General features: G+C 50.0%; 1 protein-coding gene across 4 annotated transcripts in view; it reads right to left on the bottom strand.

The window, feature by feature from the left end:
- Nucleotides 1-328: 328 nt before the first annotated feature.
- LOC147633576 (ATP-dependent zinc metalloprotease FTSH 8, mitochondrial-like) overlaps nucleotides 329-17,776 on the bottom strand; it is a 72,266-nt gene continuing 54,818 nt past the window's right edge. For all 4 annotated transcript variants that reach the window (XM_086806692.1, XM_086806694.1, XM_086806690.1 and 1 more), the window contains exon 7: nucleotides 329-1,050. In XM_086806692.1, the coding sequence (XP_086662818.1) occupies nucleotides 562-1,050 (489 nt within the window). In that variant the 3' untranslated portion in view covers nucleotides 329-561. The remainder of the gene's footprint in view (nucleotides 1,051-17,776) is intronic.

The following is a 17,776-nucleotide window of genomic DNA, read 5'->3' as shown; positions in this document are numbered from 1 at the left end:
GACTCTTCAAGCCCTAAATACTTTCCAATTCTGATGGGACCAACATTATTCAAACCCTTTGGGGATACTAGGAGCACATCAAAGGCCACTCAATAAAAGCTAGGAGTAGGTGAGGCCTTCCTCCAGACTTGGAATAATGGCAGGCTTTCATGCCTGGTGTACTATTAAATCTTCTGGTAGAAAAATATCTTTCAGAAAGGAATAAAAAAACTTTTTACACACAGGAAAGGGAAAATGGACGAGTTAGAGAAACATGTGCGTGTGTGCGTGTGTTGAGAGAGAGAGAGAGAGAGAGAGAGAGAGAGAGAGAGAGAGAGAGAGAGAGAGATTTTAGTGTCTGAGCCAAGAACAGCACATTATACGAGTGTAGTGCAATGTTGCATGAAGCACAGGACAATGCCTATGGCATCCCCCTGAACTCCTACTGAGAAGATAAAGGTATGAATGAGAGCCTACAGAAGAGAAGGATAGTTGAGAGAGAGTTGTGTTGTTGAGACCAGTTGGAATAATCATTTAATACAACAGGGAACAAGGTAAGAGTAATGGCCAAAGTAGTGTACATTACACAACTGCAGGAGTGCCTTCCATGGGTGGTGTCGATTGGGACTCGTCCTCCTGCTTGCTGTCCTCTTGAGGACCCTCACCTTCTCCCGCTCTCAGGGGCTCAAAGCCCAGCTTGAACTTGTCATAGTTGCTCATCTCACTGCTTTTAAATGGCCTTTCCCCAAGAACCTTCCTTAAGTCATCTTGGTGAAGGACTTCCTTGTCCAACAGCTGCTGTGCAATCTGTTCCACACCAGCTTGATGCCTCTTGATAAGTTCTACGGTGCGGTGGTAGGCGCTCTGAACCCATTCTCGCACCTCGCTATCAATCAACTCCGCTGTGCCGTTCCCATAGGGTTTCAAGGCCCCAAATCCTTCCTCCCTCTGCGGGTAGGAAAGGAGACCGACCTTCTCACTGAAACCGAACACAGCAACTTGTTGATAGGTCATTTTGGTCACTTTCTCAAGGTCGTTCTGAGCACCTGATGAAATCTTGCCCAACAAAACCTGCAAACAGATGTAAACTTAGCAGTTTCCTCACAATCCTAAACAGACGCCAAGTTTTGCATTAAACACAAAAAAACAGCAACTTTTAAAGATGTAATGTTTTTTTTGCAATATGAGCAACTTGACGAAATTTGCAACAGCCCAAAAACCCAACCGTATTGACATTTTAACAGAGTAAGTTTACACATCATTCTATAAATGTTAAAGGAAAGACCAGACACAAGCATCAAGGATGTAATTAAGATTGGCTTTTGAATTTTTTTAATGCACATTAGAGTACAGTAAAAGCATGTGTATAAGGTATAATATTCACATGTGAACTATACTCAAGTAAAAGTAATGCATGATGATCTAATCCATGTGGATGTGGAATTGTTACTTTCACATGGCACAACAAAGGCTCTCTCAATAAGGTCAGCTAAGGGGTCCCTATTGACCCAAGCATAAGCAACTATCCAGTTGTTGACCTTTTGATTGGATAGGGTCTTATTTCAGGCACTGATTGAATGAAGGTTCTATTTCAGGCTTTCGCCAATCATTGTGAAATTAGTTCACCCCACATTATGAAAGAAGCAGCTAGGACGATCATCACAATCCTACCAATTTTCTCACCCTCCCCAATAGCCACCATGGGCTTCTCCCTCTAGAGGTGGGATACCCTGTCAACAACTCATTCTACCTGTGGTTTCCAATCCGCTTACAAATACATCTGGATTCATTATAAAATTCGTTTAGAGAAATGGGACCAAACTTGATCTAGCAAGATTCTTTACAAATATTTCAACTCTATTAATATCAGTAATATACACTGGATTAGCTATCAAGTCTTCTGTTGTCGCTCTTTCTTCTCTTTCTCGTCTCTCTATATCTTCAGTTTTCATTTCAAAGTAGACCAACAACCACACTTCTGGTGGTGCACTCACATTGGTAACGAAGAGGGTCTTTGGATTTGGGACATGTGGCCGATAAGAGAATAAAAGTGAGCAGATCCTGTAGATAGTGGGAGAACTCTACCACTGTGCTGCGTCGACTGACGACCTCGCCTGCGAGCTCCGCTTCTCCCCCCCCCCCCGCTGCTTCTCGCCATCGCGCCCCCCTCTCCCCCCGCCAGTCCACCGCTTTCTCCTCCGTCCTCTCCCCCGCCTCCTTCATTGCGCCCCTCTTCGCCATCTCTCCCCCGCCTGCTGCCTCGCGTCCTCCCCCGCCTCCCTCCTCGTTTCCGCCTTCTTTCCCCCCGCCTTCTCTTCCTTCGCCACCTTCCACGCTGCCTTCCCCGCCATTCCCCCCGCCGCTTGCTTCCTTCCCCCGTCATCTTTTCCTCCATCGCCCCACTCACTTTCGAGGTGGGAGAGGGTGGCCAGCTTCAGAGGACACGACTAGATTTGGATGGGCTCCAGGGATGTATTCTTCAGAGGGTGCGGGTGGTCGGCTTTCATCAGAGACAGTGGCATGTAGACCCCTCACCGGCCTCGATAGGGGAGGACTGTTCTTGGAGATTATGGGCCTGGGATAGCAAGCCTCTTATTCGCCTTCAGTGGGATCCAGGTGAGTGGTTTTGGCGAGATCCCTACTTGGCCCCTACCAGCCCAGGCATCCCCTTTTTTCAGTACACAGCGAGGCTGGGGCGGCGGATTCAGAGACACAGGATAGCGAGCACCCCGGCGGTGGCCGAGCATTGGCGGCGACAGGGGCTCTCCCCTGCCTTTCTTAGGGACTTTTGGCAGCGCCTTTGGGCCAGCTTCCGGCCCTGGAAGGTGACGCTGTTTCTTTGGCTCACAGCGCATAGAGGACTGGCTGTGGGGGCTTGGCTAGCTTTCGGCAGTCACCCAGCGTCCTGCCCTCGGTGCGGCCATGCACAGGAGTTGCAGCGGCACTGCTTATGGGATTGCCCACAGGCACAGCAGGTCTGGCAGCGCGCTCTCAAAATGGTTTTTGCAGGCTCACCAGGTGAGATGCTGGTGACGTGGGGTGCGGTGGCTTGGGCCACGGACAGCGGCCCGGCCCTTGGATATGAGGACATCCCTGGCAGTGCGACCATCCAGGTCTCTGACAGGGTGATGGCGGTGGTTCCGACGCCAGACTTCTCTTCGGCAGCCCCTCAGGAGGGGGTCGGGCACAGATGGGAGTTGATCAGCAGCATGACGGCTTGGCACATTTGGAGAGCCCGATGCAGGGAGGCCATTGACCGCCAGGCGACTCCACCGGCGGAGGTCATACAAGCCCTCTGGGTGGACATCATTCACACCTTGAGAGGACACTGGGGGAAACTCCAGGGCGACTCGGATCGCATGAGAGGGCGCCGCAAGGCTTTCCTCCGCACTTGGCAGCCTGGCCCTTTCCTCACCGCGAGGGGCGAGGATGTCACTTGGCACTACAGGCCTCCAGTTTGGCTTTTCTCACCTCCCACATGTACTACTAGGTAGCCCCCCCCAGAGAGCGGCCAGCCACGGGGGTGGAGCTCAGGAGTTCACTGGGTTTTTTATCCCTCCTTGCGAGGTGAGCTTTGTAGCCTTATGGCGTTTTCTCATTAACTAATAGAAGGATCTTTTTTCCGGAAAAAAAAAAAAAAAAAAAAAGAGAATAAAAGTGAGTCAAGTGTCCTCACACTTGCCAATTCAGCTCTACACATGGCATTGTAGTATTTTCTTGCTCATTTGAACATGAGAGAGCGAGTTTGAGCTTCAAGCAAGTTTTTGAAGGCTAAAAACTCTGATTTTTCATCATTTCTAAGCTCACCATAGCTAGGGAAAGATGATTTTCACTACTCTACATTCACTTGCACACCCCATATGACTGTTTTTCAGCATAACACTCCTAAAGCTTCCTGAAAATTATAAATTTGCTATAACAGACGATCTGCTCCTGCGAGCTCCGCCTCTCCCCCTCCCGCTGCTTCTCGCCGTCGCGCCCCCCTCTCCCCCCCGCCTGTCCCCCGCCTTCTCCTCCGTCCTCTCCCCCGCCTCCTTCCTCGCACCCTTCCTCGCCATCTCTCCCCCGCCTTCTGCCTCGAATCCTCCCCCGCCTTCGCTCCCCCGCCTCCTTCCTCGCATCCTCCCCCGCCTTCTCTCCCCCCCCCCCCGCCTTCTCCTCCTCCGCCTCCTTCCTCGTTTCCTCCCCCGCCATTTCTCCCCCCCGCCTCCTTCCTTGCTTCCTTCCCCCGCCATCTCTTCCCCCCACGCCTTCTCCTCCTTCCCCCGCCATCTCTTCCTTCCCCCCACGCCTTCGCTTCCTCCCCCCGCCATCTCTACCCCCCACGCCTTCTCCTCCGCCTTGCTTCTCTCCCCCGCCATCTCTTCCCCCCCCCCCCCCCCCCCCCCCCCCCCCCCCCCCCCCGCCTTCTCCCTCTCCTCCCCTTCCGTCTCGCCCCTCCCCCCACCGATATCCCCCGCCTCAGCTCCCCCCTCCCCCCCCCCCGCCCCGCCCCCGCTATCCTCTAACCTTCCGCCTCTCCGTTTCCTCGTAGGGCTGTGTCCCTCCCGTTGGTGACCCCGATTTCTGGCCTTTTCCCTCTGGAGGACTCCATGGAAGCCGCTCCGACTACCCCTGCCGATTCCGGTCTCCGTCTGGAGTTCACAGCTGCAGATCATCAACTGTTTGTTTCCACAGTATCCGCTCTTGAGGCCTCCTCCTTGGTCTGCAAGATAGTGGGTAGCCGTCCGATGCGGAGAGAGCTTCGCGACCTTCTGCAAGGTAGCCTCGTTGGCGTGCCTGCCAAGATCGTCAGCGTCGATTTTTGGGGACGTGGCTACTACCAGGTGGATTTCGAGTCCCCCCAGGCAGCTCAAATGGTGCTGGCTCGGAGCCCCATTGCCCTCCGCTCATCCCGGCGTTCCTGGCGCGATGGACTCACGGTTTCGACCCCGCTTCTGACCCGCTAGCAGGCGCGACAGGTTTTCCCATCACTATCTGCTTTCCTGGACTCCGTAGGGAGTACTTGCCCCTCTTGCCATCCATTGGCAAGGCGTTCGGGCAGGTGGTGGAGACGCCTCAGACAACGGCCTTAGTGATAGCTCGGGCAGCAGGACTCCCGGCCATTCGTGTTGTGGTTCCGTCACCGGAGTCCCTCCCAAAGACGATCCTCCTCCCTTGTCTTTCTGGAGGACATCTGATACAGCGCGTGGAGTATTCGGGCCTCCCCGGCCAGTGCTACACCTGTTGGGAGATGGGCCATCTCGCACGCGCCTGTCCCCGCAAGGGGGTTCATCCTTCACGCTCTGCCGCCTCTGGACCCCCAACAGGAGACCCGAGGGGTGGCCATCCACCTCAGAGACCGGACATCCCTGGCTCGTCACAGCAGGCGCCATCATCTGACGAGCAAGCCCCGGCGGAGGAGGCCGCGCAGACCCAGGAGGCTGGCGGATGGCAGGAGGTTCACCGGCGGAAACGCCCGGCCCGCAGGGACCGTCGCAGACGCCAGCAGGCTGGCGGACAGGCGACTCCGGCTGGCGTCCAGGCACCTACCCGCACTTATGCTCCAGTCAGGGATAGGCGGCCAGCAGGTCCCACCCCGATGGACGAGGATTCAGACTCAGTGCCCGTTGAGGCCGCCGGTGGAGCCCCCCACGTGGAGACCCCGCTCCCGCCTCCCCCCCCGGGGGGCCCCGCCCCCTCCATGGAGCAGATTCCTGAGAATCCCGGGCAGCACTCTGCGACCCCCGGCTCCTCTTCCCCTCACCCGGAGAGCACTCCTTCCACCCCCCCCTCTCCCCCCCCAACCCCCCCCTCCCGCCTCCCCCGGCGGCCCCCCCTGACACCTATCCTCTGGCAGATGCCTCTCCACCCTCTCCTCGCTCTCCCCCCTCCTCTCCGTGAGCCCCCATCCCTCCCTCGGCCTCTCCAGGATACTTCGCCAGACCACCCACTGCCCCCGGGCAGCACAGCTGGGTACGCCAGAGTTCAGTCCAGCGGCTGTTCCACCGCCACTCCGCGCCGGTGGAGATGGCGATCCTAGCTTCGCCCGCCACAGAGTTTTCTCCAGCCTCCCCTGGGGGGCCCCCGCGAGTGATGGGGCTTGTAACTTGGCTGAACACAATGCTAATCAATACACTTAAATACACTAAGATTTGAAGGACACTTGCTCAAATACAAGAAGTAAATTGCTGAATTGACAAGAGGCACACAATGAGCCGGAACGGCCGACCCCTCCCTTGAGTAAATTGTATTACTATTGGAGAAATTCAATACATAGCTTCACGGGCATCCATTGCCAAATCCTCCATGCCAATGCATATGAAATTCAGCATTTAGAAAACAATGGTATGTCGATGTAGATCACCAAGGAGCTGCCTTGATGCCCGGCCCGACTTCAGTGCCCATATTCTCTACCATTGGCTCTATGTTCTACCAAGCAAGGTAGCAACATCTTCAAGAGCACATAGGACAAGAGAAATACTACACAGGGCGGCTAAACAAGGAGTCCTGCCCTTCTACTGAGTAAGTAATGACAACACATTGTCCAATTAGCTTACCAGTCTTCATAGAAGTTGTTGCAAGCGGAAGCCTTCGCGTTGGAAGCTTTAGAAGTGTTGATATCTTCGATTTGCCGCAATCCTTCGCGACAAAAGTCTTCAAGAGGATGAAGGGAACCTTGGGAAAGCTTCCCCTATGGTTCAACTTGAGAAAGGAAGGCTGAAATTAGGGTTTTCAGCAAAAAGACCAGAAATTACAGCAAAAATGAGAGCTGTTTTGCTGAATTTCAATCATTGGGAGTGAGTAGGAGAGTGATTAGCACTTGGAAACACTCTTGGAAGCTTGGAAAACACCCTAGCAAGTTGGGTATGGCTATGGAGAGCTTGGAAATGGAGAGAAATGGTGGAAAAAACAGAGTTTTCAGCCTCCAAAAATCCTCATGAAGAGAAAACACGAATTTCTCTTAATAAGTAAGTGAATTGGGGTCCAATCAGGGGAAGGGACATGGGGAGATGCCAATTTATGAGTAAAAGGGGAGGATCAGGTCCTGGACATTGAGTCTTGTCCGCCTCGGGACTTCAGTGAGTGTGAACTTGGAAGCGGTCATAATTTATAAGTGACTTTTGGACGCCCAAACTTTAATGAAATGGGAACGCACTCACTTATAAATATTGGCTAAGTCCTAAGGGCTATTTGAGCCTAGATTGGGTAATACTTACCACCTGTTCACATGCCACACAACCATGTCAGCAGACAGATTCACACGCACGGTTCACGGGCGGGCGTCCCCTAGCCCGGAACTACACATAGGTCATGCAGGCATGAAAACAGCATGCAATTTCATTAGCAGGCAAGCACATAAAGATGCTATGCAATGCAGCATTGGCATGAGCAATTTCCGTTCATGAAACCATATAAGACCAGGCGTTTCCAGGCAAGTATATGCGATACCAGACCCAGTGGAAAGCCAATCCTCCAGGCGTTTCCGGGCATGTACACAAAGGCACAAGTCCCAGCGGAAAGCCAAGTCCTCCAGGCGTTTCCGGGCATGTACACAAAGGCACAAGTCCCAGCGGAAAGCCAAGTCCTCCAGATATTCCGGGCATGATAACATCAAGCCCTAGCGGAATTTCATATCCAACTATACAGCATGACACGTGTCAATCACCTGCATAGGCATATTCCATAAGCCATGGACACCAATCCAATATGTACATAGTGTGAAAGCAAGAGTGAACCATTTGGGTGGCCAAATGGTGATATTCCCCCCCGCAACTGAAATGCATCCAAATATGTCTGAAGCACATGCAGGCAATCTTTGAAGAACTCTTCATCTACCCATTTAGCATCAATGGGAAGATAGTTCTTAAACTTCACAAGGTAACGCCTCACAACTTTGCCTGTAGCAAGCTTGCGTTCCTTGTGATACACAATCTGCTCTGGCTGCAAGATCTCCTCAAGGCTCAGCTTTGATGGTCTTTTTGACCGGCAAGAAATGAGCTTGCTTGCTAAACCTGTCCACAATTGTCCAAATTGCATCATTACCCTGTTGGGTACGTGGCAAGTCCATAATGAAATCCATTGTAATACTTTCCCATGGCTGCGTGGGAATAGGCAATGGCTGAAGCAAACCTGGTGCCTTTTGCATATCAAATTTGACCTTTTGACAGGTGATACATGCCCGTACATGTGCCTCTATGTCCTTCCGCATACCTGGCCAAAAGAAATACCGCTCAATCATGTGCGTAGTAGGCATTATGCCTCTATGACCAACATATGGAGGAGCATGGCACTCATCCAAAACCTTTTGCCTCATGTCAGACACCACACATAGGCAATTATCTTTCATGAGATAACCCTCTTTGATCACATATGAGGCATGTGCATGACCAGCCATCAAATCAGCCCAAATAGTGGCAAAATCAGCATCCGTATGATACAAATCACGCATGGTAGACAAGTCCCCATGAGAGGCAACCGAGATAGCTGCTACATACGGCTTTCGTGACAATGCATCGGCCACTACATTCTTCTTTCTCGGGGTGTGCAAGATCTGAAAATGAAACATAGAGAGGAAATTGGCCATCCTCATATGCTTCTCTGACAATTTAGTTTGAGTAAGAAAATATCTCAAACTCTGGTGATCTGTCTTCACAGTGAAATCAGCCCCAAGAAGGTAATGTTTCCATATAGTAAGTGCATGAATTACAGCCAAGAGCTCTTTCTCATAAATGCCAAGAGATAGCTCTGCATCATGCAATCTACGACTCTCATAAGCCACGGCATGTCCCTCTTGATTAAGGACAGCCCCTATGCAATTTCCAGATGCATCACATTCCACACAAAAAGGCTTTTGCAAATCCGGAACGATCAACATTGGACCATGAGTAGTTGCATCTTTCAATGCGAGGAATGCATCTCTCTCTACATTAGTCCATTTGAACACGGCCTTCTTCTTTGTCAAATCATGCAAAGGAGAAGCAATCCATGCAAAGTGCCGAATGAACCTGCGGTAGTAAGAGCATAATCCAAGAAAACTGCGGATCTCATGCACCGAACTCAATTCGGGCCAATTCCGAATTGCATCAATCTTTGCAGGATCCATCCGCACTCCATCTTTGGACACAATATGCCAAAGATAATGTATCTCTGACAAGAAGAACTCACTCTTCTTTGCATTTATGAAGAGTTTATGCTTATGGAGCTCTTCAAAAACAATAGCCAAATGAGCTTTATGCTCTTCTTCGGTCTTCGAGAAGACTAGGATGTCATCAAAGAAGACACCTGTAAATTTCCTGTACCCACGGAATATGCGATCCATCATTCTATTGAATGTAGCCGGGGCATTTGTAAGACCAAAAGGCATAACAAGATACTCATAAAGTCCAAATGCTGTCCTGAAAGCAGTTTTGTGTACATCCTGAGGCACTACACGCACTTGATGATATCCACCCTTGAGATCAATTCGGCTAAAGCATGCCGATCCATCCAACTTGTCAAGGATGTCGTCTATGCGTGGAATCGGAAACCGATTCTTGATGGTAAGGCTCTATAATCCACACACATACGAAAGGATTCATCCTTCTTTTGAACCAAGAGGACGGGTGAACAATATGGAGAAGAGCTTGGCTGAACCAAACCCTTCTCAAGAAGCTCATTCACTTGCTTCATGATCTCCTCTTTTTGGGATGCACTTACACGATAGGCTGGCCTATTAGGTGGTGAGCTACCCGGCACAAGATCAATGCGATGATCTTCCGGCCGTACAGGTGGTAACTCATTTGGTAACTCATCAGCAAAACAATCATTGTGCTCTTGCAAAAATTTCAGCCTATCATTACTAAGAGTGTTTACATGTACATTATTTTTCTCAACATGATCTCGTACAAAAATCAAGTACGCAAAAACACTCTTTTTCATTACTTTCTTAATTTGTACATGAGATACAAGGGGAATGGTATCACCCTCTTCACCAGCATCAATTACATGTTCTCGGCCTTTATGTATGAAGGTGATCCTGTTAGTCTTGTAAGCCTTGCACGGATCAATACGTGTATGCCAAGCCTTTCCAAGCAATACATCACAGCCATTCAAAGGCGCCACAAGAAAATCCTCATGATCCACATAGCCTTGAATGTGTATGCGCAACTTGCCAAAAATAGGCATGACCTGCACTTCTCTACCAACAAAGGCAGCCCCTGCTTCAATTTGAGGGCCCATGTCCTCCACTTCAATACCCAAAGCAGCTGCCATCTGAGTGGATATGAAATTCTCCGATGCACAATCATCAAACATGAACAAAGCGGGTTGATCTTTGAGCTGTCCCCAAGCTTTACATACAACCCTATCTTTGCTATCATGTGAAGTGTTGCCCTGCACATCCGGAACCATATGCACATTAGGCTTCGGTACATTAGCATTTTCAGCTTTGTTCTTCTTATTTGGGCATGCTCTTGCCATGTGCTCAGTGCTGCCACAAGTAAAGCATTTGCCTTCACGCATATATTGCTCCTTCTTCTCAGCACTAAGACCAAAGTTTGCCGGCTTATAAGGGCGCTTGTTAGCAAACTTATTTTCAGCTTTTGGACCTGATTTGGCTTGGTTTTGGTCCCTTTTAGGTGGCTGTCCATCATTTTGCAGGTTTTGGACAGCCCTCTCTTTGCCTTGAAATGAGGGTTTAGGCTTATTGGATCGACTCAATTTGAGTTCCAATTGCTCGGTGGCGGTGGCGGCTGCGATTAATTGGTGTAAGGTATGACCAGGATACATTTGTAATCCCGCTTTGTACACGGGTTGCAATCCCGATTGAAATCTTCTCTTCCTTTCCGCCTCGGTGACATGCATAAATGGAGACACCTCCAAAAGCACTTTCCAAAACTTTTGTACATATGCATTTACCGATTCCCCCTCATTTTGCTTTACCCAATCCCACTTCATTGTTATCTCATTCAATGCATTGGGAGGCAAGAATTGAGCATAGAACCTCTCCTTGAACTCTTTCCATGATCTAACAGGATTCGGTGAGAGCTTCTCCGTGAGCCACCAATGGGCAGCAGTGCCTTTCATGAACATGCTTACATGCCGGATCATGGATTTTTGAGTGAAATCCTCATCACTGAAAGCAATATCAAACTGGGCAATAAAAGCAAGTGCCTTTGATGCATCGTATTCCCCATGATATGTGTCAAACTTCACAGATTTGTCTCCGGCTTTGAAGTCACGAGACTTTGATGCATGTGTGTGCATCTCAACATGTTTTCCCCCATGTTTGTCCATTGGGACAGTCCCTGTAATTGGCATCATTTTTGGACCAAAAGGTGATGCATAAGGCATAGATACATGTGCCCTGTAAGCATGAGGCATGCCTGGCCCCTCAACATGCATTGATACATTTTCAGCCATAGCTTCTCCCTCACGAGCACACTCGAAGGCATGAGTGGCATGAGAGATACGCAGAATACCTGCACCAACAGAAAATTGCAGCCCATGTTGCATGTGTTGTGCATGTACATTTTCAGCCGGCAATGGCATTTGAGATACATTTTGACCACTGCCATAAACATTGTATCCTTCACGGGCTACATGAGATATTCCTGCATGGCGTGAAGTCAGTGATTGTTCCTCTCCCATAGCATGGAGATTCATCCTCTTAGACATAACTTCTTGTTCGGGCACTTGTGGGTGATTCCAAGACATGTGGGATGGTTGCCTTTTCTGCATAGGCATCCTCGGTACGAGCCAAGTATGCACGTGCTGCATCCCTCGGTTGCATGTGCAACTCTTGAGCAATCATTGCCATTGCATGATCCATATAAGATTCAGCTTTCTTGGTCTTCAAACGGTCATGTACCAATGGATCCTCGCGGCGATAGAGATTCAATTCTTCTTGTTGTGCTTGGAGAAGAGCCTGCATACGAGTAAGTTCAGCCCTCAAGACTATCGACTCTTCTTCTTGCATCTTCTCTTTGCCACGAGACGGCTGTCCCACATATTCATGTTCCCTATTGTGCACCACATGAGTTTGCTCATCCTGTAAAGCATTGGAGGCATGCATTTCATTGTCCCTGCCTCTTGTATTAGCATCTCCAACATTCATTGTATGGCTGTCCATAATGTTCTAAGTGTAGAGATAGCTAGTGTTCACGGTGATCGTCTCTCACGATAGAAGTGAAAGAGAACCATATGCTCTGATACCAATGTAACTTGGTTGAACACAATGCTAATCAATACACTTAAATACACTAAGATTTGAAGGACACTTGCTCAAATACAAGAAGTAAATTGCTGAATTGACAAGAGGCACACAATGAGCCGGAACGGCCGACCCCTCCCTTGAGTAAATTGTATTACTATTGGAGAAATTCAATACATAGCTTCACGGGCATCCATTGCCAAATCCTCCATGCCAATGCATATGAAATTCAGCATTTAGAAAACAATGGTATGTCGATGTAGATCACCAAGGAGCTGCCTTGATGCCCGGCCCAACTTCAGTGCCCATATTCTCTACCATTGGCTCTATGTTCTACCAAGCAAGGTAGCAACATCTTCAAGAGCACATAGGACAAGAGAAATACTACACAGGGCGGCTAAACAAGGAGTCCTGCCCTTCTACTGAGTAAGTAGTGACAACACATTGTCCAATTAGCTTACCAGTCTTCATAGAAGTTGTTGCAAGCGGAAGCCTTCGCGTTGGAAGCTTTAGAAGTGTTGATATCTTCGATTTGCCGCAATCCTTCGCGACAAAAGTCTTCAAGAGGATGAAGGGAACCTTGGGAAAGCTTCCCCTATGGTTCAACTTGAGAAAGGAAGGCTGAAATTAGGGTTTTCAACAAAAAGACAAGAAATTACAGCAAAAATGAGAGCTGTTTTGCTGAATTTCAGTCATTGGGAGTGAGTAGGAGAGTGATTAGCACTTGGAAACACTCTTGGAAGCTTGGAAAACACCCTAGCAAGTTGGGTATGGCTATGGAGAGCTTGGAAATGGAGAGAAATGGTGGAAAAAACAGAGTTTTCAGCCTCCAAAAATCCTCATGAAGAGAAAACACGAATTTCTCTTAATAAGTAAGTGAATTGGGGTCCAATCAGGTGAAGGGACATGGGGAGATGCCAATTTATGAGTAAAAGGGGAGGATCAGGTCCTGGACATTGAGCCTTGTCCGCCTCGGGACTTCAGTGAGTGTGAACTTGGAAGAGGTCATAATTTATAAGTGACTTTTGGGCGCCCAAACTTTAATGAAATGGGAATGCACTCACTTATAAATATTGGCTAAGTCCTAAGGGCTATTTGAGCCTAGATTGGGTAATACTTACCACCTGTTCACATGCCACACAACCATGTCAGCAGACAGATTCACACGCACGGTTCACGGGCGGGCGTCCCTAGCCCGGAACTACACATAGGTCATGCAGGCATGAAAACAGCATGCAATTTCATTTGCAGGCAAGCACATAAAGATGCTATGCAATGCAGCATTGGCATGAGCAATTTCCGTTCATGAAACCATATAAGACCAGGCGTTTCCAGGCAAGTATATGCGATACCAGACCCAGTGGAAAGCCAATCCTCCAGGCGTTTCCGGGCATGTACACAAAGGCACAAGTCCCAGCGGAAAGCCAAGTCCTCCAGGCGTTTCTGGGCATGTACACAAAGGCACAAGTCCCAACGGAAAGCCAAGTCCTCCAGATATTCCAGGCATGATAACATCAAGTCCCAGCGGAATATCATATCCAACTATACAGCATGACACGTGTCAATCACCTGCATAGGCATATTCCATAAGCCATGGACACCAATCCAATATGTACATAGTGTGAAAGCAAGAGTGAACCATTTGGGTGGCCAAATGGTGACAGGGCTCCCAGTGGATTACGGTTTTTTCAGGTGCCTCTAGCTGGATGCTGGCCCGTTCGAGACACTGGTCGCGCCCTTGCGAGTTTGCGTGGTGTGCCATCCCTCTCGTTCTCCTTCAGTGGTGAGCATCATGGTGGCCTTCTCCTTTCCTCTCAGTGTTGCCCCAGACACAGCATGGGATTGCAACTCTGTAGAGGAAGTTTTGCGTGATCAGATACTGGAGTTTTCTCACCACTTCAATGACTTGGGGCTCACGGACCTATTGCAGACCCAATTACACTCAGCCCGCATGAGCTTGTTTGGTATAGGAGATGGGCGGGCGGATCCGGTCCACACCTCAATTGAGGCGGTGCTACTGATTCTCCTCCATGCCGCCCCGAGGGTGCAGCCTACCTTTAGATACATATATGCAGAGGATTGATCTCACGCCTATGCCCGAGACAGGGCGAAGGCGGAGTGGGGCTGGACACAGAGACAGGTCACCCTTTTTTTGGAGAGACTCCGCACCCGGACAGACAGTGACTATTCTCCCTCCAAGCCGGCGCCCAAGACTCACAGAGTGGAGGGCAGATCAGGTCTCGGTGGACATCGCTGCTACATTGGTCGGGCAGACTTCGCCAGGAGATCCAGAGGGCTCTCGTTGGAGGACCCATAGATATCCTTTTCATCCAAGAACACCACCTTTCTGCCGGGCGTACCCGCACCTGCGGGAAGATCTTGCCAGGCAAGAGTCACACTTTTTGGTCACCGGCATATGGCTCCCAGGGGAACCAGGGTGGAGTATGCATCTCAGTCAGCGAGCAGCTTCTATCCGAGGTTGTGGATTCTGGCACTATGGTCCAGGGTCGAGCGCAATGGATCATCCTTCGGGTTGGGGAAGACCGCATTGGCTTCCTCAACTTCTACGCCCCTAATGGGGCGACCAGGAGAGCCGAGTTCTGGAGCACCATTAGGCAGTCCCTCCCCATGGCAGACCATTGGTGCCTAGGGGGGGATTGCAACATGCTGGAGGATGCAGAGGACAGGATGGGGGGCAGCCAGGAGACCATTCATGGGCCGGAGCTCGCTGCCTGGGAGGAACTACTGCTGCAGGTGAGAGGCCAGGATCCGTGGACTCTCTCGGAGTTTGGTAGGTTGCAGGGGAGTTTATCTTTCTCGCGCTCGGATAGATGGGCCACAGGAGTTAACCTTTCCCGCATCGACAGGTTTTACATTGATGAGTGGGCTTGTGATAGAGGTGGCACTGTGGGCATACTTGCAGGCTCCTCGTTTTCAGACCACTTTCCAGTGCTTCTCCAGATCGAGGACCCTACGAGAGGAGAGCGAGGCCAGAGCGTCTGGATTCTAGATTGTCTCATAGAGGAGCCCGAGATTGCGACCAGAGTTGAGCAGGTCTGGCAAGAGCTGCAGTTCAGGAGAGGATCGACACCCAGCGATCTTGCCAGGGGCTTGTAACGCGCGGAAGCTCTGGGTAGTCTTCTTCCAGCCCTAAACACTCTTGAAGACCTCCTGATGCAAAAACGCACCATGATGCAAAAACGCAGGTAGAGAGAGAGTAGAGAGAGAGAATGAGAAGTGCTGGAATTTTCAGTATATACTATGTACAAAAAAGGTACAAATCTGTACAGCACTTGGCTGCCCACTTGAAAAGGTGATGGCCCCCTATGGGACCCTCCTACTGACTCTCACCCCTAGTGGGTGGAATGAGTAAAACATGGAGCACTTGGTGCCTTTTATAGCACTCTTGGTCAAGGTAGGAGCTGGCCGACTGCTGGTCGGCCAGTTTTAATTCATTAAATCCCTTTAATTCAGCCGACTGGTCCTGGTTCTGGTGCCTGCCTGCTGCCCTTATCTGCTGGCTCAGCCGACCACTCCAGTATGCTGTCGACAGCTCTTTGACCATGCTGATGTCAGCCGACAGCATCCCTTTGGTTCTTTCTCCAAGCCTTGCTTCAGTCTGCACTGCAGAGGTGCTCTGAGTTCTGTGCTCCATCATCCTGACTTTATCTGGTTCCTAGTCTTTATCTGGCTGCCTCTTCTGGATCTAGCCCTGAGCATGTCCATGGCATCTGTGATGCACATGACATCCCCCTCTGCTAAACTTGATGACGGGAATCCAACCTGCTCTTGGATGACTGTCATCAAGTTTAGCAGAGGGGGATGTCATGTGCATCACAGATGCCATGGACATGCTCAGGGCTAGATCCAGAAGAGGCAGCCAGATAAAGACTAGGAACCAGATAAAGTCAGGATGATGGAGCACAGAACTCAGAGCACCTCTGCAGTGCAGACTGAAGCAAGGCTTGGAGAAAGAACCAAAGGGATGCTGTCGGCTGACATCAGCATGGTCAAAGAGCTGTCGACAGCATACTGGAGTGGTCGGCTGAGCCAGCAGATAAGGGCAGCAGGCAGGCACCAGAACCAGGACCAGTCGGCTGAATTAAAGGGATTTAATGAATTAAAACTGGCCGACCAGCAGTCGGCCAGCTCCTACCTTGACCAAGAGTGCTATAAAAGGCACCAAGTGCTCCATGTTTTACTCATTCCACCCACTAGGGGTGAGAGTCAGTAGGAGGGTCCCATAGGGGGCCATCACCTTTTCAAGTGGGCAGCCAAGTGCTGTACAGATTTGTACCTTTTTTGTACATAGTATATACTGAAAATTCCAGCACTTCTCATTCTCTCTCTCTACTCTCTCTCTACCTGCGTTTTTGCATCATGGTGCGTTTTTGCATCAGGAGGTCTTCAAGAGTGTTTAGGGCTGGAAGAAGACTACCCAGAGCTTCCGCGCGTTACATTGGTATCAGAGCATCAGGCTCAGCAAAGCTAAACACTGATTCAGTCCCATATGATGGTGTACAGGTCCAAGGTACAGGAAAGTACACGGATTCGAAGCCCAAGACGGGAACACAGATCGGGAAGAACTCCCAGGAGGTTTGTTGGTGGTGTTCCACAGTGCCAGATGGGGATGTCAGTTCCGAGAGCCAGATGGGTTCTAAGGGAACGGTCCCAAGGGAGGTTGATCCTCCAAGGGTGATGTGAGAGTGCCAGACTCAGTTCCAGGAACGAAGACCAAGACGGTGTTCAGAGCCAGGGCAGGAATGGATTGTGGACTAGAGGAAGACCAGATGCATAGATCTTCATCAGAGACAGAGTGGTTTGGAGAACAGACCGGATTTTCAGAGAAAAAGGTTTGCCAGGGATGGATGATGACAGAGGGACTTCAGAACAGGATTGGGATGATGACAGTCATCCAAGAGAGCAGGTTGGATTCCCGTCATCAAGTTTAGCAGAGGGGGATGTCATGTGCATCACAGATGCCATGGACATTTCCAGGGCTAGATCCAGAAGAGGCAAGCAGAAAAAGACTATGAACCAGTAGAGCCAGAATATAGGAGCTTCAGGTGTCTCATCTGAGGTGGACATGGAGCAAGGCTTGGAGAAGAACCTACAGAAGCTGTCGGCTGAACCAGGAAGGCAAGGCGCATCAAGGAAGATGTAGATACCACAGTCGGCTGCAATAAATGAATTTTAATGATATATTAACTGGCCGACCAGCAGTCGGCCAGTTCCTCATGAACTCCAAGGGGCTATAAATAGCCCCTCTTGCTCTAGGTTTTACTCATTCCACCCACTAGGGGTGAGAGTCAGTAGGAGGGTCCCATAGGGGGCCATCACCTTTTCAAGTGGGCAGCCAAGTGCTGTACAGATTTGTACCTTTTTTGTACATAGTATATACTGAAAATTCCAGCACTTCTCATTCTCTCTCTCTACTCTCTCTCTACCTGCGTTTTTGCATCATGGTGCGTTTTTGCATCAGGAGGTCTTCAAGAGTGTTTAGGGCTGGAAGAAGACTACCCAGAGCTTCCGCGCGCGCGGAAGCTCTGGGTAGTCTTCTTCCAGCCCTAAACACTCTTGAAGACCTCCTGATGCAAAAACGCACCATGATGCAAAAACGCAGGT

Source organism: Cibotium barometz, chromosome 12, assembly GCF_041138505.1.
Source record: "Cibotium barometz isolate CiBa-2024 chromosome 12, ASM4113850v1, whole genome shotgun sequence".
Lineage (NCBI taxonomy): Eukaryota > Viridiplantae > Streptophyta > Polypodiopsida > Cyatheales > Cibotiaceae > Cibotium > Cibotium barometz.
The sequence above is the reverse complement of the archived record's forward strand: the minus strand, read 5'-3'. Positions and strand labels throughout refer to the sequence as shown.